General features: G+C 46.4%; 2 protein-coding genes across 2 annotated transcripts in view; both read right to left on the bottom strand.

Annotated features, from left to right (window-relative positions):
• Positions 1 to 11,588, bottom strand: part of eif2ak3 (eukaryotic translation initiation factor 2-alpha kinase 3) — a 28,972-nt gene extending 17,384 nt beyond the window's left edge. The window contains exons 1-2 of the mRNA XM_019260653.2: positions 10,863 to 11,588; positions 1,290 to 1,419 (exon numbers count right to left, since the gene is read on the bottom strand). Of these exons, the coding sequence (XP_019116198.1) occupies positions 1,290 to 1,419; positions 10,863 to 11,173 (441 nt within the window). The 5' untranslated portion in view covers positions 11,174 to 11,588. The remainder of the gene's footprint in view (positions 1 to 1,289; positions 1,420 to 10,862) is intronic.
• Positions 11,589 to 12,845: 1,257 nt separating this feature from the next.
• On the bottom strand, positions 12,846 to 18,665 carry rpia (ribose 5-phosphate isomerase A (ribose 5-phosphate epimerase)). Its single transcript, XM_027274574.1, has 9 exons — positions 18,403 to 18,665; positions 17,765 to 17,825; positions 17,588 to 17,643; positions 17,269 to 17,328; positions 17,026 to 17,090; positions 16,872 to 16,940; positions 16,394 to 16,535; positions 15,458 to 15,557; positions 12,846 to 15,334 (listed from the first exon to the last, which is right to left on the bottom strand). The coding sequence occupies exons 1-9, from the start codon at positions 18,598 to 18,600 to the stop codon at positions 15,237 to 15,239; spliced, it is 849 nt and encodes a 282-aa protein (XP_027130375.1). The 5' UTR covers positions 18,601 to 18,665; the 3' UTR covers positions 12,846 to 15,236.
• Positions 18,666 to 19,857: the final 1,192 nt, after the last annotated feature.

The raw sequence follows: 19,857 nt of genomic DNA, 5'->3' as shown, positions 1-19,857 counted from the left end.
GTTTTTCCTCATCATAACACCATGAACACACAGCGCTTCTCCACCGTGAGATCCAGAACAAGTTAGATCCTCAGTGCAGCAGCTGACTCCAGCGATTAGTTCCCTCCTCCTAATTGCAGGCTTGTTAACCGGTGAACCTCTCAGATCTCGCAGGCTGAGCTGCACATACTTGAGAGCCACTTCACCCACTAACACGAGAGGTTCTTAAACACTGAAGGAGATTCTTCTGTGACGAGGAACCCCGACGTTGCTATATTTGGGTTGTTGAAGCTGAAGCTGCTTTTTTTTTTATGCACATCCTTATCTTTTGTGCTAAGTGTTCATTTCCCATTATTTCATTTGGTGTCAATCAAACCGCCTGGGCTGACTTTTTCCTCTATAGGAAGCAAAACATGCATCACGACCTATAAGACAGGTGTTTTCTGGGAGAACCACACCTGTCAGAAGGTGGTAAACTTCATGAGTTGTTGATTTTTATTGTCATATCAGCCTAATAAACAAGATTCTCTTCTATGACAGAGCCACAGACTTACCAGCACTGATCTCAGCAGCCACCCAGACCCTTGTTTGTATCAGAGGCTTTTCCCTAAGGCAAAACTCACACACACACACACACACACACACACACACTCACACACACACACACACACACACACACACACACACAGAGCGAGTCCACATCAAAGTAAACTACGAGCACGTCTCTCGTATGTATCTGGGAAAGCAGCGCTCTGGTCTCGCTCCGGGCTACACTTCACTTCCAGCATGTCGGTGTGGGCGGTTTAAGCTTCTGTGTACATGCACAGACGAGGGTCTCGCTGTGCTCGTATGTGTAAACCACCACAGTCAACAAAGAGGCTAATCCTCCAGGCGAAACAGCTCCTCTCAGATTCATGTGGGGGTGTGCAGTATGTCTGCTGTACATTTTGTATGATGTGTGTGTGTGTGTGTTTGTTTATGTGTACATGAAATGAATGTAAGCAACAGCAACGCTTGGTTTACTGTTCAAAGTGCACTGAGCTCAATTATTGGCCTCGCTGTCTACAGAAAGAAATCCAGGAGGGACAGTGTTTGTTTGGAGGCACGCACTCAGAAGAGCCTGCATCCTTAACCTCACGCTGACACGTCAGGACTGAGCAAACTGACGGTTTCATCTTAATCAGCTGGGCGATGTCTGTTTAACCTGACTGAGAAACACGGGTCATCATGTTTAGAAGACGTCTGCTGCATTACTAGTCTTTTTTTTAATAGATATAGAAATACAAAAGGAAACACAGGTGTTGGTCTACCTCAGGTTTGCTGAGGCTGGAGGACACCAGACACCCTGAGGCCACATCGAGGTCCCACTGCTTCCTGCCCTGGTTGTGAGGATCCAGAGCTGAGATCCGTCCATCCAGGGTGCTGATGATCACAAGAGACCTGTGGACAGAACACAAAGACACTCTCTAATAAGGATCTATAGACACCTCATTATTAACAATGTCTTCCACTTTTCAGGGCAGTCTCTGCAAACATGACAAATAAAGTGTTGTCCTTTAATGCCATCTTCACTGTGGGGGTTTAACGCCATCACACACAAGACACACAAGGGCGAAGGATTTTTCAGTGGCGGTGCAGATGTTGTCTTTCTCTCTCTGCTCCTCACCCCTTGTTTAGCAATCAGGGTGACCTTCAACTGCAGCCAGCAGCACACCTGTGCCATGACAAACCCCATCCTGTCAGCAGGTCTGGGTGGCATGTTGATTAAAGACATGTGAGCAGACCCGAGGATTATTAAAACCTGACCGGACATCCCACACACACAAACATATTTCCATAAAGAAAAATACTAAATGATCCATCGGAGAGACGCCTCGTTCATCTACACCACGTGAAAGCATCAAACAGAAACAGGGGTGATACGAGGACTGAGAGAGCTGAAGCTGAGTGAACTTTGTGAAACGTGGATGAATTAAAAGTACACTCAGAGCACATCACACCATTTTAACCTTGACTGCGACTAACATGAAAAACAAAGCTGGCAGGCAGGGGAGTTGATTCTACGAGTGCTGAAAGTAACTTCTTCTATTATGACCGTCAACCTCATTGTTCTCCCCGTTTAAAGAAAGACAGAAGAGTCTGCCGCACGCCAGGTACGGGAAGAAGACACAGATGATGCTCTGAAACAGATGGTAGCAGCGACTGTCGAGAGCACACAGGAGGGATTTGACACGGTTACTTCTCTCAGGCTTAAAACTGTTATTAGTAAAATCAGCCTCACATTAATGTTTTCACGTGTGGACGTGAGCGTCTCTTATTTCGATTTTGATGGATTCGATCGGCCACATTTCTGATTGGTCTCGGCTCTCCAGCATTGGCAGGGAAATGAGTGTTCACAAACATTGGCTCGGCTGCCCACGATGACAGCTCAGAGCAGGAGAAAACAAGCAAAGCGCTCAGACGCTGGCATCGTTTCACTTTCAGATCTTTGTGAGTTTAACAACAAGACGGATGAAACTCTGTCCTAAGCCTGTTGGATGTAATGAAAGATGCTTGGCCATTAGTGGAAAAACATTACTGTGACAGAGACAACAGAGCAGCAGAGTCCTGCTGCAGTCAGAGCTCTGCGTGTCTGATACAACGCTCCACCTGGAAAATATTATCTGATTCCTGAAAAACTGTTTTCAGAATACTATTCAGAAAAAATATAGTGGACATATTTTTCACATCCTTCATTCAGGAGCTTTGTTGGCAGAGACACAGTGAGTGGCTAAAAATAAGACGCAGGAGGAAAATAAGATGCAGGGGGTGAAAGTGTTTTCCCTTAGATGATGTATGGGCTCAGGATTCCTCACAGCACCGGCTCGCCTCACCTCTGAGAATGTTTTTAAGGGGGGAGGTGGGGGTGATTGTGGTGATGGATTCTTGCATTTCAGGTTTTTCCTCCCCAATTAATTCGAAAGGTATCCTTAGTGAAGGGTTTTCTCCATCAGTAGTGAAGCAGAAATGAGTTTTATTCCTCTTCATGTGCCAACACAGCAGGATTTGTGAAGTTCCTCTCTCTCTCTCTCTCTCTCTCGCTCGTCTACTAACTCCAAGCTAAAAACAGCCTAACTGACTTGAATTAATCGAGACAACCAGCCCCACCCGTCTTCGTCTGACTCTTAAAGCTTCTGCCGCATTGCTTGTCAATCCTGTCCTGAGCTCCGGCAGGGGCCACCTCCTGACTATTGATTTGTATCTGTCGAGAGGAGACGCTGTCAACGGGGCTTTTAGCTTTATTTAACCGGCGAGGGTCGGATAGGCACACACGCCGTCTCTGAGCACCCACTGCTTTGCATCCGCACAGCTGGGACCCGACCGGCTTCCCTCTGTTGGCCGGTGGGGGCATATGGGGCTTTAACTGCCTCCCACGAGGGCAACTAGACAGCAGTTGCAAAAGGGAGGGACAGTGTTACACTTGTTCGTCTTCCCAGCTCTGACTGAAGGGAAATAGGAAATAAAGAAAAAACGGAGCCGTCATCATCCATCATCTTTATTTATGTACACTCTGAGTTAACAGGGCTGAGTGTGTTTAATATTGCCATCACCTGCGCTATCCATCATTGAGGCTGAGCAGGTGAATTGCTATTGACGAGCTATAATCCCTTATTGATTTCCCCAATCAGTCACGAAGGAGTAGGAGCGTGTTCAAGGATGTTTAAGCCTTCGGACAACTAAGACATTGATTGTTTCAGACGGCGCCAAATCGATGCGAGGAAACTTTCTCTTATGTTTCACTGTAGCCACTTACACATTCACAGTGAGTTACAACTGCTGCTCAGGACCAGATCAGTTGTTTCAGCTCAACTGGAGCTGGAAGTTTGCATAAAAATGCAAATAGGATCACTTAACAGTAATGAGCCATGTGTCTTTCAGGCCCATCAAAGCCAAGATTATCTCCCCAAATCTGCTCCAAGCATGATCAGCATCGCCACTAGCACTGAAGTGTGGAGCGCTAAGAAAAACATTGTTTTTCCACTGAGCCACCAATAAAAACAGAGTGCTAAAGCCCGCTCTCACCCTCTCCATTGGCTGCTAGACTCTGCCAAAAATATTAGGCTGATTGGTTGTTGCTAAGCAGTCGGCTCTCTGAGAGGGTGGAAGCTTTGGCGGCCTTCGCTCAGCTGGCCCCGCCTCCCCCCTCCAAGTCATGCTGTGAATGTACAACCGAGGACGAGGTGACTGAGAACAGCGAGTTCAACTTTAGAGATGGAGAGCGAGCGAGAGATAGAAGAGTTTCACTGGGAGCGGGGGGATGAAAGGCTTCATGGACTCTTTGTACTCCAGATAAAGAGGAGCCGAGGGGGGAGGTCGGGTGGGGGAGGGGGGCTCTTAACTCTACAACTTAGGTAACATGATGGTAATGGAGAAAACGAGCCGCACTAAACCGAACAATAAAAACAACTCCAACAAAACAAACAGCCTGACTGCATCATGTAGAACTCGGGGCAATTTATTTTCCATGTCTGAGCCCCGAGACACCGCCGCTCTGCTCGTCACCAAAGGGAGATCATGTAGCCTGTGGGGCTGCTGCCGCCGCCGCCGATGTGACAGATGCAGGCGGCGGCGGAGACCCTGAAGAAGACGTTGGAGTGGAGGATGTGGATGGAGAAAGAGGAAGAGCAGCGAGGCTGCCAGCAGACTGAGGGTTGTTAGCGTCCTCGCCTGTAATGCTGTCAAAGTGTCATAATAGTGCAGAGTGCTTCTTCAATCACAAAGCGTACGGCGGAGCAGGGAGCCAATTAGCCTCGCTCTCACCAGACTCTGTGCTCCTCAGAGACACTCAGCCTCAGTCTGCACACACCGGCAAAACCGAGCTGCTGGTAAACACACTCCATTGAAAGAAACAACCAGGATGTTTACACAGGCTGAGTCTCTAAGGAGCGGGAGACACTGAGTCGGACCAATCGCAACAGCCTGCGACTTTGCGGCGGCCAATGGGAGCAGTGTTTTTCTACTCGCTCGGCCAATGCGCGAGCAGCTCTGCAGACTCCGAGCCAATGGCGAGGCAGAGCTGCCTGTAACCATGCAACAGCGAGCAGCCTGAATGCACGCTGGAGTGTGGAGTTCTGCTGCCGCGCAGCTGCCACTCAGCCTGCCGCGCAGCCACCGAGAGCCAGAGCGAAAATACGAGAGCATGGGGAGCACGTGGGGAGAAAGTTATGGATGCGGCTGTGAGCCGGCCGCGCCCAGCACCACCAGCTGCACCAGCAGGAGGGGAAGAGAGTCAAATGGATTCCTTTAAACTTTGAGCATTCTGAAGGAAGTGAGCCGCAGAGGGGGGCGAGGCTTTAAACATTTAATCTGAGATTATTTATTCAGAGTCAGAATGAATATTTCACACACGCATAAAGAGAAAAACAATCGAGTGATCACAAATGTTTGTTACCACACAGAGAAAGTGAGAGCCCTGTAAGCCTTTTAATTGTGCTAATCCCATAATTCAATACAAGATCTTTTAGAGCTTAAGAACCTGCAGGCAGCAAACCACAACTATTAACATGCCTAACAACACCTAACACAAATAAACTCCCACAGTAAGACTAGAGTATCATCGGTCACGTGTCACAGAGGTGACTGAACTAAACCCTGAAGAGACATGAGACAGCAGCGCTGTGGTTTATATAACTGTTAAATAAACACGTGATCACTTTTTTATGTCTTTGTCGCAGCAGCTGACGCCCGGCGAGAGACGGACCCGAGTTAAACCGGCCTCGCATCCGTCAGGGTCGCTGCAGCAGACCACCGCATCAGAGAGCAAAGGGCGTGGTTGTTAAAAAAAACTTACACTAACATAACACACACACACACACACACACAGAGCATTAAGAAAAAGCACTGCCATCACACTCTCTCTCCTCCTGCATAAGCACGCTCCCCTTTCCAAACCGTATCATCTCACACGTGGTAAAATCCAAACTCTATGGCGCCACGCTCCTGCTGCAGGATTGGCTGGGCTGCAGCTCCATCCCGAGGATCTGATTCGTTGTTGCTAAGCAGTGAGGAGCTATCGGGAGTGAAAACAAGACAGCGTGGTCCTACTAAGTACCAGCTAACTCCTTGTTTTCATCCTCTTCTCCCTCCCTTCCTGACTCTCTCTCTCTCTCTTAGAGTATCCCACCTTTTTGCCTCTGCCCCACCCATACTGCAGTGCTGCAGGATGGGTCCTCACCGACTTACCAAAATAGCCACTGACCCAATAAATCCACTCCTCCTGATAATCATATTCACAGCCAGTATTGTTTAGCAATCACATTTATGCAGAATGGGGTTTCTATTTCTGTCACTACACCGAAAATTATGAAACAGCCGGAAAAAAAACATGTGGAGCACTTCAGACCGAGTCAAGAAATCAGTGTCGGGAAAGGTCATCACATCTCAACGTCAGCTGCACACTGAACAACAATCTGACATTATTAGAGAGAGCAATAAGACATAAAAACATGCTTACATAATGAGACAATGAGGATGAAATGCAGATGATATAAGGTCGTTTGAGGTGAGTTTTACATTCAGACCTCTCTGATGTGAAACAAACAGCCGGACATGGACGGAGGTTCAACAACTGATTTCTAAATGTTCAATTCAAAGTTCCCAGAGGGAGTTCAATCATCTCCGTCCTGACTTGTTATTTTGGGGACAGTTTCTATTAATACACCCCACAACATCTCCCTGGTTACAGAGAGCAGACTACTGAAACAAAGTGAGGAGGAAAAAAACAAGGAAATGAACTCTCCCCTCTTAAAAAAAAAATAAAAAAATCTCCTCCGCCTCCTCCTCCTTTACCTAACTATAGCCAGACCCATGCGGCCAACTCAAATTCTGAGCACTAGCCCGTCTCTCCGATGCAATTGGCCAACAAGTCGCCCGGCTTGGCCGATTGGCTGTTGCTAAGCAGTAGGCTGGTGGGAGCCAGCCGGCAAGCACGGCGGCCCAGTAGAGCTGTTGCCGTTACAGAGCCCTGAGGGTGGTGGTGGGGGGTGGGGAGGGTTACCGAGGGTAGGTAGGTAGGTGGTGGTGGTGGTGGTGGTGGGGGTAGTAGGTTCAAACAAAGCTGCTGTCCTCTCTCCTCTCACCTCCAAGTGCTCCCCGAGGTGCTGGAGGCCCCGACGGACGCTCGCTGGCGGAGGCATCAAACCTGGCAGCACCGTCACATGCATGATTCACACACACATACAAAAGCCTTTAAATGTACACACACACACACACATGCACTGAGACAGATGTAAACACCAAGTCTCCAGAGGAGAGTTTCTAACCTATAGATGACAACATTAAGGTGAGGTGACAGCCATCAGCCGACATGACAGCAGCGCTCGTCACACACTGAAGGCCGGATCAAAGACAACATCTACAATATTTATAGATTACAGGATACGAGGGCGGAGGAGGAGGGAGAAGGAATAAAATAAAAAAACAACAGTGACTGACGGAAACTTCAAAATGTTGACACCTGAGCGTAGACTGTTCTCAAGAGTTTGTGTTTGAAGTGCTCCACTCCAAAATATCATTTGGAAGAAAATAAAAGAGGCTTCACTGGAAGTCCAATCTCTTTAAGAGGCACAACGGCTGTGAAAGCAAAGCACTGAAGTTTCCAGGATCCTTCCAAAGTAAAAGAAGAAGTGCTTCAATGGTTTGAGTTATGTGTCGTGAACAAACATGAAAAACTTCCTTGTCTAGTTTCTCTTAGCCAAACTGGTCATGGGTGTGTTATCCTGGTTATTGTCACAGGGCGGCACTTCTTATCACCTGGTGTGTTTAAGAACAGCAGCAGCTGCAGGTGAAGGTCGCAGGAGCAAGCGTGACAAAAAGCTGACCTCGTTAATGACGATGATTACTTCCCAAAAGTCTTCAATAATCGGACTGAAGTCCAAGTTGACCGTCATGACCTTCAATGTTTAAAATCATCCACACACTTCTCCCTTATGGAACAAATACTGCTGAAATGCTTCAACAATAACTTGGTTTTAAACAAGTTTTCTGACATTTGAAAACATTTTCTTTAAATTGGCCCGTCTAAAAATTCAGTTTCATTTCTTGAGACGTTTCTAAAGTTCAACCACAATTCTCCTGACAGATGGATGGAAAACGAGCGTGGAGTAGAGTATATACCCGAGGGGCGACATTAGAAAGCTACGTGTACGTGTGAAGGTAAGGGAGAGCGTTAGGGAAGGAGCAAGTGGAAGATGAGAGAGAGAGAGTAAATACGAGAGCGAGACACAAAGAGGAGACACGGTGTGATCGTGGATCTTCCCGTGTTTGACACTTGAAGAGAAAACCGTCTTCGAGTTCATTATTTTCTGATTTCAGCTCAATCTGTCATGTTTCACATCTGTTGTTGTCTGAAATGAATAACTCACTTGTTCGTTCGTGCTGTATCTTTGTTAATCTTTATCTTATTGACTTTACATATCAGGGTTAAAACTTAGCCAACGTTATTATTTAGTTCATTACACAACGCACAAAAATGTGAGCTCCCTATTTCAACAACATGCCAGAGAATATTTTAACACTTTAAACTTTCATTACTATTGACAATATATTCTAAACACATTATTATAACTGAATATGGAAAGCAGAAGAGAGCGAGCGGCAGAGGCAGGCTGTGACAGAGTGAGGAAGGACAGGAGGACGCAGCAGAAGTGACAGGAAAAAGACTCGGGGAGGTTTAGGGTATAGGAATAGACGCAGGAGTGGAAGCGAGCGGTGGCAGGGTGTGACCAGCAGCAGGATGACACTCAGGAGTTTTTCCTGCAGCAGCTGAGGTGCCTGGCAGGGGAATAGTCTGCTTCTATATCACAGAGAAACTGCTCAGCTAATTACGTTCGATTTCCTCTTGGTACTGTACTGCAGATGACAGACAGAGCTCTCATCCATCGTGCATCACAGTCACTTTCATCCTGATAAGTTTGTGTCCTTGGTGGTGTAAACAGCAGTGTACAAAAAGGTTTTATTCCCGTGAAAACATCTTTTTCACTCCGTCTTACAAAATAATTCAAAACAACATCTCATCACACCTATTGCTCTTGACTTGAGCTCCATGGGGCCGACTGCACGGCGTGCTCAGTGCATCCTTGTTGTGACAAAACTGGGTTTGTGTGGCACTCCAAATCACTGCAAACAACACTCGATGCTTTGGGGGTTTTCAAGACGCTTTTACGTGAGCGTCGAGATTTTAAAAAAAGTTGATGGCAAATAGGAAACGCCGAGGTGATACAGAAGGAGCAAGTTTTAGAATTAAGACATGAAACATCACCAAAAGCCGTCGAAAAGGTTCGACTGAGGTTTTTCAGTTTCATGGCTGACTTTGATCCACCCCGTGAAAAGCACATGTATAAAACTACACAGAGAATAATTCAGTGGACTGGACTTCTACAATGTACCAAGAGTGACTGTAGGAGCTGTCTTACTGCCAAAAGTATCTTGGTGAAAAAAGAGAATAACATGGCAGAGAGGAGTAACATCGTGAAGAACATACTGCGCCAAACGTCTAAGGTGGGCGTCAAACCTACTGTTTACCGAGTAAGACGAAATCAATGCCCTACCCACTGCGCCAAGAACTGCATCTCACTTTGGGCAGCAGCCGCAGCAGCAGCAGCAGCAGGTCTGAACAGGGCTCGTAAACCTGTGGACTGCGTGAAGCCATAAACTTTTGACTGGCAGGATTGGTAGGGATGTTCTCGGCTGAGTGACATGCCTCTGCACGACAGTCTGTCGGAGCATGAAAACATGAACTTGTCATGTTTGATTTGTACCGTGCCCAGCAAGTGTCTGCTCTTCAGGCATAGCAACTGCTCTCAGTTTGTCAAACTCCTCGACTGGGACCATAATATGCATCTTTAAGCGCTTAAATAACAACAGCTCTCAAACAGTCACTTCATCCTGCTTTAAATGACCTCAGACATCAGCTTGTTTCTTGCACTAAAGTTGCCATTAACTGGGGTTAATTAAATAAGCAGACTCAGACCTTCTTTCAACTTTCCTCAGCGGCAGCAGCAGCAGCATAAGAAGCAGCGTACCTGCTGACAGGAGGAGATAAGGTGGATCAACAGAGGATGGAGGTATCTCTTGTTGTCAGGTGCTTAGGACTGCTTCCCTTCATGTAATGTGATTTTGGTGTGATAATAAATGGGAAGCAAATTAACTCTGAGACTGAATGAGGAGATTAAACCTGACAAGAGCCCCTGGAGAGGAGAGCGGAGCACATCACATTATAACACAAGCTGATTATTTAATACTGCATCTTGCAGTGACAGCTTTGTTTGCATGTGCAAGACAACAGGCTGAGGTTCATCATGCTGCAGCTTCACGGTGCAAACTTTGGTCCATCCCGCGCAGGAGGACTCGGCTCTCAAACTTTCTCCCCCAGCAACCGGAGCCCTGAACTTCCACGATCATCAGTGCGTTATATAGACCGCAAACACCGGGTCTAGTTAACCGCAAACACCCGGTATCCAGCCGAACTCTGGAGGTCAGACCGGTTCGTGTTCTCGGTGTTTTTGTGCTCTGACAGCTCGCTTAACACTCCTGAAGAACAGCAGAGAGGTGACCCGGGATAACACGCGTTATAACCCGGGATAACACGCGTTATAACCCGGGATAACACGCGTTATAACGCGTGTTATCCCGGGTTATAACGTGTGTTATCCCGGGTTATGACAAGTTTTCAGCAGCGCGCGCTCAGGCGGAGTGATACTCAACAAGCGCGAGCCGTCAGTTACTCGGTAAACCGCCGTTAGTTTAATCACAGTTAGTTTGTTTCTGTTGATTTCAGCTCACCTGGCGGTACACAGGTGTGTTACACCGTCTAACTAACTAACTAACGGCGTTTTAGAGATTACCTGGTCGGTCGGACGTTTCCGTTACTCTCTCCGTGTGACTCGTCGGCCTCCCCCGCCGACCCGTTGTCGTCGTCCTCCACGGTAACGTCCGCCACGATCACCGGGGCGCCTACGTTCCCCAAGCCCCGCTCCATGACTCTCGCAACATCTTCCTCCGAGGTCGGACCTGAACCCCGGGAGGACTGCGGCTCCTTCCCGATGGCGGCGGCGGAGCCCTGAGTTTGCGAAGTCCCAAATCCGAGCAGCGCTTTGAGCAGCAGCAGGAGCACCAGGGAAATGCTCACGTTTCCAAAGTGAAGCCCCCTTTCCATTTGTAAGACTGGCACATTAGTGAAATATGAGATTTACACGCCACTGGCCTTGTAAATCTTGACATAAACAACTTAAAGTGAAACAAAGTGTAACTCCAGAGAAAAGTCCGCGGTGTGAGGCGGGACGCCCTTCCAGTCCGTGCTTTAAGTAAACATAAACAGCCACTGGGACTCCATGTTATTCCCTTTATACTTACCTCAAGTCTTGCCTTGGTAACGCGGACTCCCGCCTTGTTGCTACACTGGGATTGGACAGTGAAATGCCTACGTTTGTCCCAAAACAATATACCCGCTTCTCATTGGACCGTCTCCTGTCAATCAAGCATACTCGCATACTAAGCAGAAAGCGATTGGGTCAGGCGGCTGTCACTCAAAAAGGCGGGTTTAGAACGTTCCAGCCCCCCAAACACTGCACATCATTGGCTAATCCGCTGTCTGTCATAACGACGCATGCGCACTAGCGGCTGGCACAAACCCGGAGTTAAAAGTGACGCAAAAAAGTCCCCGATGGCGAGTCCTGTAGCGCGAAGCTGATTGGTGGGATGTGTCATCGTCCGTCCAATGAGAGGGAAGGGGCCCATAAGCAGCGTCGCTATTGGTCGATTTTTGCCACCGCTGACGAAACGCGAGTTCTGATTGGATGTGTCAGCTGTCGTTCATGAGCAGTTGTCAAGACAGCGTTAAAGCATCAACGTGGCTTCGCTGTACATGACGGCTGCGTTTCCTGTTCCTGATCACGAGTTATGTCTCCTGATTTTAGGGTAAACAAACACGGGCGTGACGTCACGCCTGAAAAACACTCACACTAAGATTAAAAATCATTTTTAATGATAAAAATAATAAATAAGTTCCTTCCTCATGCGTCCATACAAATATCAGCTGACAGTTAAAAGGTGCACTGCACGGTGCAGACTGCTGTTCACTGCATGTGGGATCTGTGTTATCAGGATCTGAGGTCACTGTCACTGTAACACTTGTCTTGTGCAATAAGTGAACAGCTTGCAGGAGAGCGAGCAGCTTGTTTTTTTCCAGCGTCCTCAAGTGGCCACAGAGAAGAACTGCACCTCTGAAGTCACTTCTGGTTGGAAAGTACATGAAAATATATAAACCTCCTCACTGACGTCTGCAAGTATTGAAATCATCTATTTGTGATAAAGGTAAACATTACAGGTCCCACGATGATCAACGCATAATGCATGTGAGTGCATGTCACTAACTAAACTCATGCAGGATCCATTGCACGTCTGTCCGTCCTGGGAGAGGTGCTTTTGAGCAAGGCACCGAACCCCCCCAACTGCTCGCAGGGCGCTGCTCTGGCTGGCTGCCCATCTCTCTACACGTTTGCATGTTTATGAGCCTTGTACTTGTACTGTATGTGTGTTCGGGGTTAATAAAGTATCTCTTCTTCTTCTTAAACTTCTTCCCTGGAGTTTCTTTCTATTTCGTCCAGCAGGTTCTCGTAGATCGTGGCTGCTGCTGTGGTCCTGCATGACGTCCACTACACATATTATTACTGTCATTATTGTTACCACTACAGTAACTTATAGTTAGTTAATGATTTGCTGCTGCTGTGCATCTGTGTGTGTGTCTCTCTCTATTTATCTATCTATGTAAGAATGCACAGAATGAAGTTTTCATGGAATCAGCAAAAAGAAAACAAGGAGACGTGCTGTTATCAGTTTGGTCCTGTATTGGTTGACAGAGAAAATAGTACCTTCACAGCAAAAAATCATTATCACAGTCAATTGGTAAAGAAAAGAAAAAAAGAACTGCTGGTGCAAAAACATCTAACATGGTGCACGACTTGTACCGGACCCAAACCAGGCCACGTATTCTCAGTCAAAGTTAACTCACACTTTGTGTACATGAGCAGGATTAGGCTGGAACAGAATCGGATGTTCCCGTGCTCTGTAAAATGACTTGTAGACAAACATGTGAGCTAACTAACTGCATGATTTTATTACATTTCCCAGGCTTGATGTTCTTCAGTCTCTGAGCTGTACGTACAAAAACATACAAAAACAAACCCAGTGTAAGGCATCGTGAGCCAGAAACAGTGAGCGAAAAGCTGCTTTCCAAGATAAAAGATATCACTTATAAAGAAAAAAATGACAAACTATCACAATTTTCAAACCAGTGATGGTTGTTGTGGACAGTGACGTGTCTCATCCTCAGTGTAAAGAGACAACTTGAAAAGAATGGTGACCTTCTCTCACTGAAACCTGCTGCTGCACACTGAGTGCAAGATCTTCAGGGGACCGTGTGAAACAAACTGACCAAACATGAAATATGTTCAAACTAAATCAAACCTTTGAGTTTCATCTTTTGTCTTTTGCATCTTTGATACACTGATATATTGAAATGTCTTCTGTAAAAACCTGATAACAGCTTTTAAAGCGGCAGTTGTTCCAACGATATGGCCGGCTACATAATCTGTACTTTTTAATAAAAAGTGTGTTCTATTGCTTTGGCATGCCAAGGCACATAGTAAGCGCTGTTGGTTCAGATTTGAGCTACAACAGTTCAGCATTAATTATGACCAGTCACCTCAAAATGTTCTTTCTATAGTTGTTATGAAGTTTATGGCACAAGGCTCCATGTGACCGGATGGCTTGTGTACAGGAATAAGAAACTGTCAATGCAAGTACAGGCACAAACAACAAGAGGGAGGAGGTGCATGCATGAAAGTAAACACATTGAGCGAGAGAGCACGTGGACTCTGACCTGCTGAGTTTAACTCTACAGGAGTTTCTGTTGAAACTGAAAGAATACCCCAGAAGGTTTCCACTGTCCACCCAGAGCAGGAACCAAGATCATTGGTCCACGGCTACAGTGACTCATTCAACAACCAAAATGTTCGTCTCATGTGACACAATCCTGAAACGCACACCTGTCTAACCTGTACAGTTATCCGGAAGACTTCAGAACAAGTTCAACAATTTCAGCTTTACTTTAAGAGGATGAACATGAGTCAGTGAGTTTGGCTGAATGGTCTCAAAATTAGACAAAACAAACAGAGTGCTGCTGCAGATCACAGAGCACAACACAAAATGAAAGGTGAAGCTGCTGCTGCCTCCACAGTGTGAGAGGATACACACTCACAGTGATAAGATGATTTGACCTTGAGTGTGAGGATTCTCAAAACCTTTTGCCTGCAGAGACTGAATGCTTCTTTTCTGCTCTGAGGACCAGTTATTTGCTCCTAGTCGTATATTTCAAACCATTTGTTGTGACTGTTTAAGTCTCTCTCACACACACACACACACACACACACACACACACACACACACGATTATCACAGCGGAACATGTCAAATAATGGAAGCTTCATACCTGCACCACAGGGTTTCCCAAAATTATCAAGGATCTCATTAATTTTTGGAGCCTTTTGCTGTTTAAATTAGCATATTAATTAGAGAAATTAATTTCTTGAAGAAAGAAAAAAAACTTCTTTATGTTGTCGTATACAGCTCGTATCACTCCCCCTTCTGTGATCTAATTAAAATGACTTTGAGGCATATCAGCTTTCCGACTGTTTAACTTGACTAGTGGACTTTTTGCAGCAGCCCGGCGGATGCCAATAGTTTGATGTATGTTCATGAGCATTTTAAATGCGACTTTAATAGCAGAATTGTTTAATACAATCTCAAAGCACACCTTAGTTTCATTCTGTAGCACTGCAGTGATTCACCACAGCACTGCAGACATTCAGTCAAACCCGCCAATTACAGGACGAGCCAACATTCCCAGAGACCAGGCAGCCAAACAACAGAGTGAGAAAAGAAACACTATGGAAATCAGATGCACTTGTTTTTTTTTACTCATCAGGCACTTTAAAACTGTCAGACTCAGAAGCACCATCTGCAGGATGAGAAAAATACCAAGTGCTCCTGACGTGGATCAGGTTCTGAGACCTGCTACATCTTTGTCTAGTTCTGCAGGTGGTGCAGCTCCGTCCAAACACAGTCTGAAACCGGGTGTAAATCGTGAACACGGCACTTGCGGGAGGGGGTGAGGTCATTTTCAAGAGGCGAGAGAGAGAGACGGTGATTATGGCAAACTCCTCAGTTGACCGGAGGATCTCGAACCTGCACGCTTCCGTCCTCCATCCCGAAGTAGGCTCGTTCAGCCATGCCGACAAAAAGCCCCGTCTCCACCACACCTGAGGAGGACACATGAAGACACACTCAGCGTTTTGATGGAGACCATGTGTGATGATGATGATTGGGTGGCAGGATACACCATCACCAAACCCAAAGTGCACCGTCCTCCGTCAGCTCCTCACCTGGAATCATCTTGATTGCGGTGTTGACTTCTTTCCAGTTCTGAGCGTGCTCAAACTTCCAGTCCAGGATGAAGTTGCTGTTGTCAGTGACGACAGGACCCTGAGAGCCAGACAGACAGAGTCAGAGTTCAGACATGGCCGAGTCAACCTGACCAGAATGTTGTGATAATGTGAACTGAGGCTTTTCCAACACGTGTGAAAAAAATGTGTGTGTGTGTCTCAGAGCTGTACATGTAAAAACTTGAGTGAAAAAAGAATTTCCCACCGAGGGATCAACAAAGTCAATCTTCTTCTTCTACAAACTAAAGTAACAAACAAACTTCTGTCTCTTTCCGGACGCTGTCGAGTTAAATAATAATGAGTAGGAGGAAAGTCATTAAAATGAGTGCACAGTTCATGTGGAGGTGTCATCTGTGTGTGCAGTGTGAACTTTGGCCTGTGGACTTTTCTCATCAACAAACTAAAGTTATGTTTACATTTGTGTGTGTGTGTGTGTGTGTGTGTGTGTGTGTGAGTGTGTTGAACATAAAGCATTTTTTTCATCCATGTCTACTAGTTTTTAGTTCTTCCTTCTGGTCTTTGCTGGCAGATTGCAGATTGCGTATCATGGCACCTGTAGATTCGTGCACATGCACGCTCGACAAACAAAGCGTGGACCCGCTCGTGAAAAACATCTCTGTAGCACCACAGAGGTCAAAAACTCTACAGCTGACACACAAGTCCAGAAAAATGGAGTTACATTCGATTTCATTATAGAAATGTCACATGACTTCAGTAAGATCCTGCATGAAAAGCACTGAGGGCATTAACAAAGATGATGGAATGTTTCCTACATGTTTTAATAAACTAAATGCATCTTTAACTTCGCCCAGAGCGTGTGGGGTGAGGCCCCAAGCAGCACAAAGCAAAGCTGCGTCAAGCCAGTCCTCCACTTACTGCTTTACTGACAGCCATCCGAAGGTTGGCTTCCCCTCCGAAGCGTCTGGCTATGGTCCTAGAGACAGGAATGTACGCCATGGGGATCACCTCAATGGGAACTCCCTTCTTCCACTGCTGGCCAAGAGCCTTGGAGTCCTTCCTGGCAGGAGAGGAAACAGTATGAAGGGAATTAGACACATGGACACATTAACCACATCCAGTTCGATAAGCGCTTATCCTCAGGTACACAGATCTGATGGTGCGAGCGACAGCTGATGAGGAAAAGGCAGCCAGGTAAAAATATTCTAACAAACGGAGAGTAGGTGATATTTCCAGCTGTGTGAAAGCAGCACAACAACAAGTCTACTAACACAATCTGCAATCTAACACAAAGATGAAATCAAAGTTTTCTGCCACACAGGAGACAGAACAGCCGCTCCACCAGCTAACGCAACAACATCACTTCCGCGCTCGAGCTGAACTGACAAATACAAACCTGAAGTCGGCGATGACAACGAAATGTTTAGCGCAGCCGGCTACGATCTTCTCCTGCGTCAGGCAGCCGCTGTGAGACAAAGAGAGGACGAGTTTGAGACAGAAATCACGGGAGACGCCGTTTAATCCTGCTGCCTGCGCCGAGCTGCACTCACCCTCCACCTTTTATCAGCGTGAGATCGACATCCACCTCGTCCGCTCCATCAATCGCAACATCCAGCTGTGTGTAGACAAACAAAGTTAAAGGTATAATCCTCACAGAACCTGAGACAGTCAGCTTTTTTTAAATGTGCAGCTGCAGCGCTCCATCACAAGGTGACAGCGTTTGAGCACCAACATATTGAGGCTCTTCCTCATTTCCAAGACTTTCAGATTAATTTGTAAAGCGCTCATCATACCTCTGGGTGCCTGTCCAGATCCGACAGCGTGAGGCCGTGCTGCAGAATCAGCTGACGAGCCTGTGGGAGGACGAGGAGCCGCAAAACAGCAGAAGAAGAAGAAGAAGACAAAAGACAGAGGAGAAGCTGTGACACCACGTTTAATCTGTGCAGTTATTATTAATGATTCACTCTGTGAAAATGTGTCATTTCTAGACAACAAAGAAGAGACGGTGTGTGTGTGGTAACGAGCTGCATTCAAAGCCACAACGTTGCCAAACAGCGTGAAGACACCAGGATGAGGCGTGTCTGTGTTTAAGGAAGAACGTGCGTCTCAAACCTGGAAGGACGTGGGCACACACACAATGTTGAGTTTCTCCTGACGCACTCGCTCAGCTGGAAGAGACAACACACACACACACACACACACACACACACACACGCACACACACACACCATGAGCTACATGTCTGACCTCACGGCTCAGCCCTGTGCTTTGTATTCTGCCGTCACTCACCTAATCTGTCCACGGCGTAGACGATGGTCGATCCGCTGCCGACTCCGACCACCTGGTTGTTCTGTGAGAGACAGAAGAGAACAGAGTTCAGTCCAAAGCAGCAGCTGAGTTTAAGTTCTGTTAATAATACTTCACTTAATTACTGAGCGGTGTTTCTAATATCACGAGCCTCTGATGTTTCTGCAGAAGACACAGTCAGTGTCAGTCACAGTGTGTCATTGCACAGGTGTATCTAACGGAGCAGCACACCTGTCACACACCTGTGCACCTTGTATGCATGGCTTTGTTTTGCAGGAGGGTCAGCTTCATGTTTCAGGCTGTGCAGGGTGTCACGTGCTGCAGGTCTGATTCAAACTTCTGCTGAGTCACGTGCTGACTGTGCACAACCTGCTGCAGACTGAATCATTGTGTTACAGCATGTCAGCTCAGCTGTCTAATAACGCATTATAACACATATAATACACACAGGTCTGTATACACAGAGCGTGTTTAGTCCTTATCCCGGGTCAGGCACGGTTACACTGAGCTAACCTCACTAACCGAGTTAGCAGTCATGAGTTAGCACGCTAAGCTACACAGCTTCCCATCTGTTAGTATGGGCTGACGTAGCACGGAGCTAACAGGCTAACAGCTGCTACCTGCACGTGGTTATCCACCGCGGCGCACGCGGCCAGCTTCTTCGCCTCCTCCGCCATGACGACCGGAACACCGGGACACACCGGAACACACCTGAACACCGGAACACACCGGGACACCGAGCGCACGTGCCTCCGGGACGCTGCACACAGGAGTCCAGGCGCGAGCTGTCTGAGGGAGACACACCTCCAGAGTCTCATGACCCGGAACACGAGACCCGGAGACAGGCAGACAGACAGACAGACAGACAGACAGGCAGACAGACCCACAAGACCCGGAGACAGGCAGACAGGCAGACAGGCAGACAGACAGGCCCACAAGACCCGGAGACAGGCAGACAGACAGGCAGACAGACAGACAGGCAGGCAGACAGGCCCACAAGACCCGGAGACAGGCCTCCGCCCTTCTGCGCATGTGCAGATCTCACCTGTTTGTTTACAGTCTATAGTCAGAGTAATAAATAAATAAATATCAGCTGAGGTCTGTTTACATCTGATCATATGTTACAGATCATGTGTTCAGTGTGACTGACAGTGTGACGTTTGTCCTGAAGGTGGCGCCAGAGGAGAAGCCATGAGGTTAAACAGACATGTTGAGGTTCATCCTCTTGGGAGCATCATCAGAAAAGTCTTTAACTAAAAGTATCATCAGCAACATTTATTTAAAGTATTAAAAAGTAACAGTACTCATTGTGTCAGTGTTTTATTATTAAATCTGATGTTTTTGGATGAATATGCTGCTGCACTGATGATGAGCTCATTTTAATTTATGTGATTTAATCTACAGCAATGCATCTTAGTCTATAAGATGTTTGAGAATCACACGTCCTTGAAGAGTCAAACTTTTCCTGCCAGTTTTACATCAACTCATCTAAGAAGGTTTTAGATGAAGCGACACTTCATGCTTCAGTTTATCAGAACATTCAAATTCACAATCACCAAACTGGAAATACATTTTTCCTGGACAGGAAGGATGAAATAACTTCCAGCCTCTGAGCTGTGGTGGAGTATGACGTGTAAAGCTGCATATATTCCTGGAAACTCCCTTGAATTTGTCCTTGAGAAAATGTACTATAGATGTAGATTCCACCGCTGGTTAAAGCAGGAAATCAGCACAGAATTTAATCAATCTGCCAATTAGATTTAGATTATTTTTAATGTACAACAAAGGGTGTAGTTGTCATTTCGACTTTGGGAGACATCGACTGAGATCCGGTGCAGACACGACAATTAAGAGTCTGGAGAGGGTCATGTGTTATTAATGGGACGGTTTTTAGAGTCAGTCTGATGACGAAGTTTCAGCACTGATACTAAACAAATACCTCACTTTGATGTTTGTCTAAAAAAAACAAGACTGTTTTAATTGAAAAGGACAAATGTGACATTTCGTCAAAAAAAATAAATAAATGCAATTTACAAAAATAGAAAAATTCAGGAGCTATGTGACCAATTAGATAA

Source organism: Larimichthys crocea, chromosome XXIV (genome assembly GCF_000972845.2).
Source record: "Larimichthys crocea isolate SSNF chromosome XXIV, L_crocea_2.0, whole genome shotgun sequence".
Taxonomy (NCBI): domain Eukaryota; kingdom Metazoa; phylum Chordata; class Actinopteri; family Sciaenidae; genus Larimichthys; species Larimichthys crocea.
Note: the sequence above shows the minus strand (reverse complement) of the source record. Positions and strands in the feature narration are given on the sequence as shown.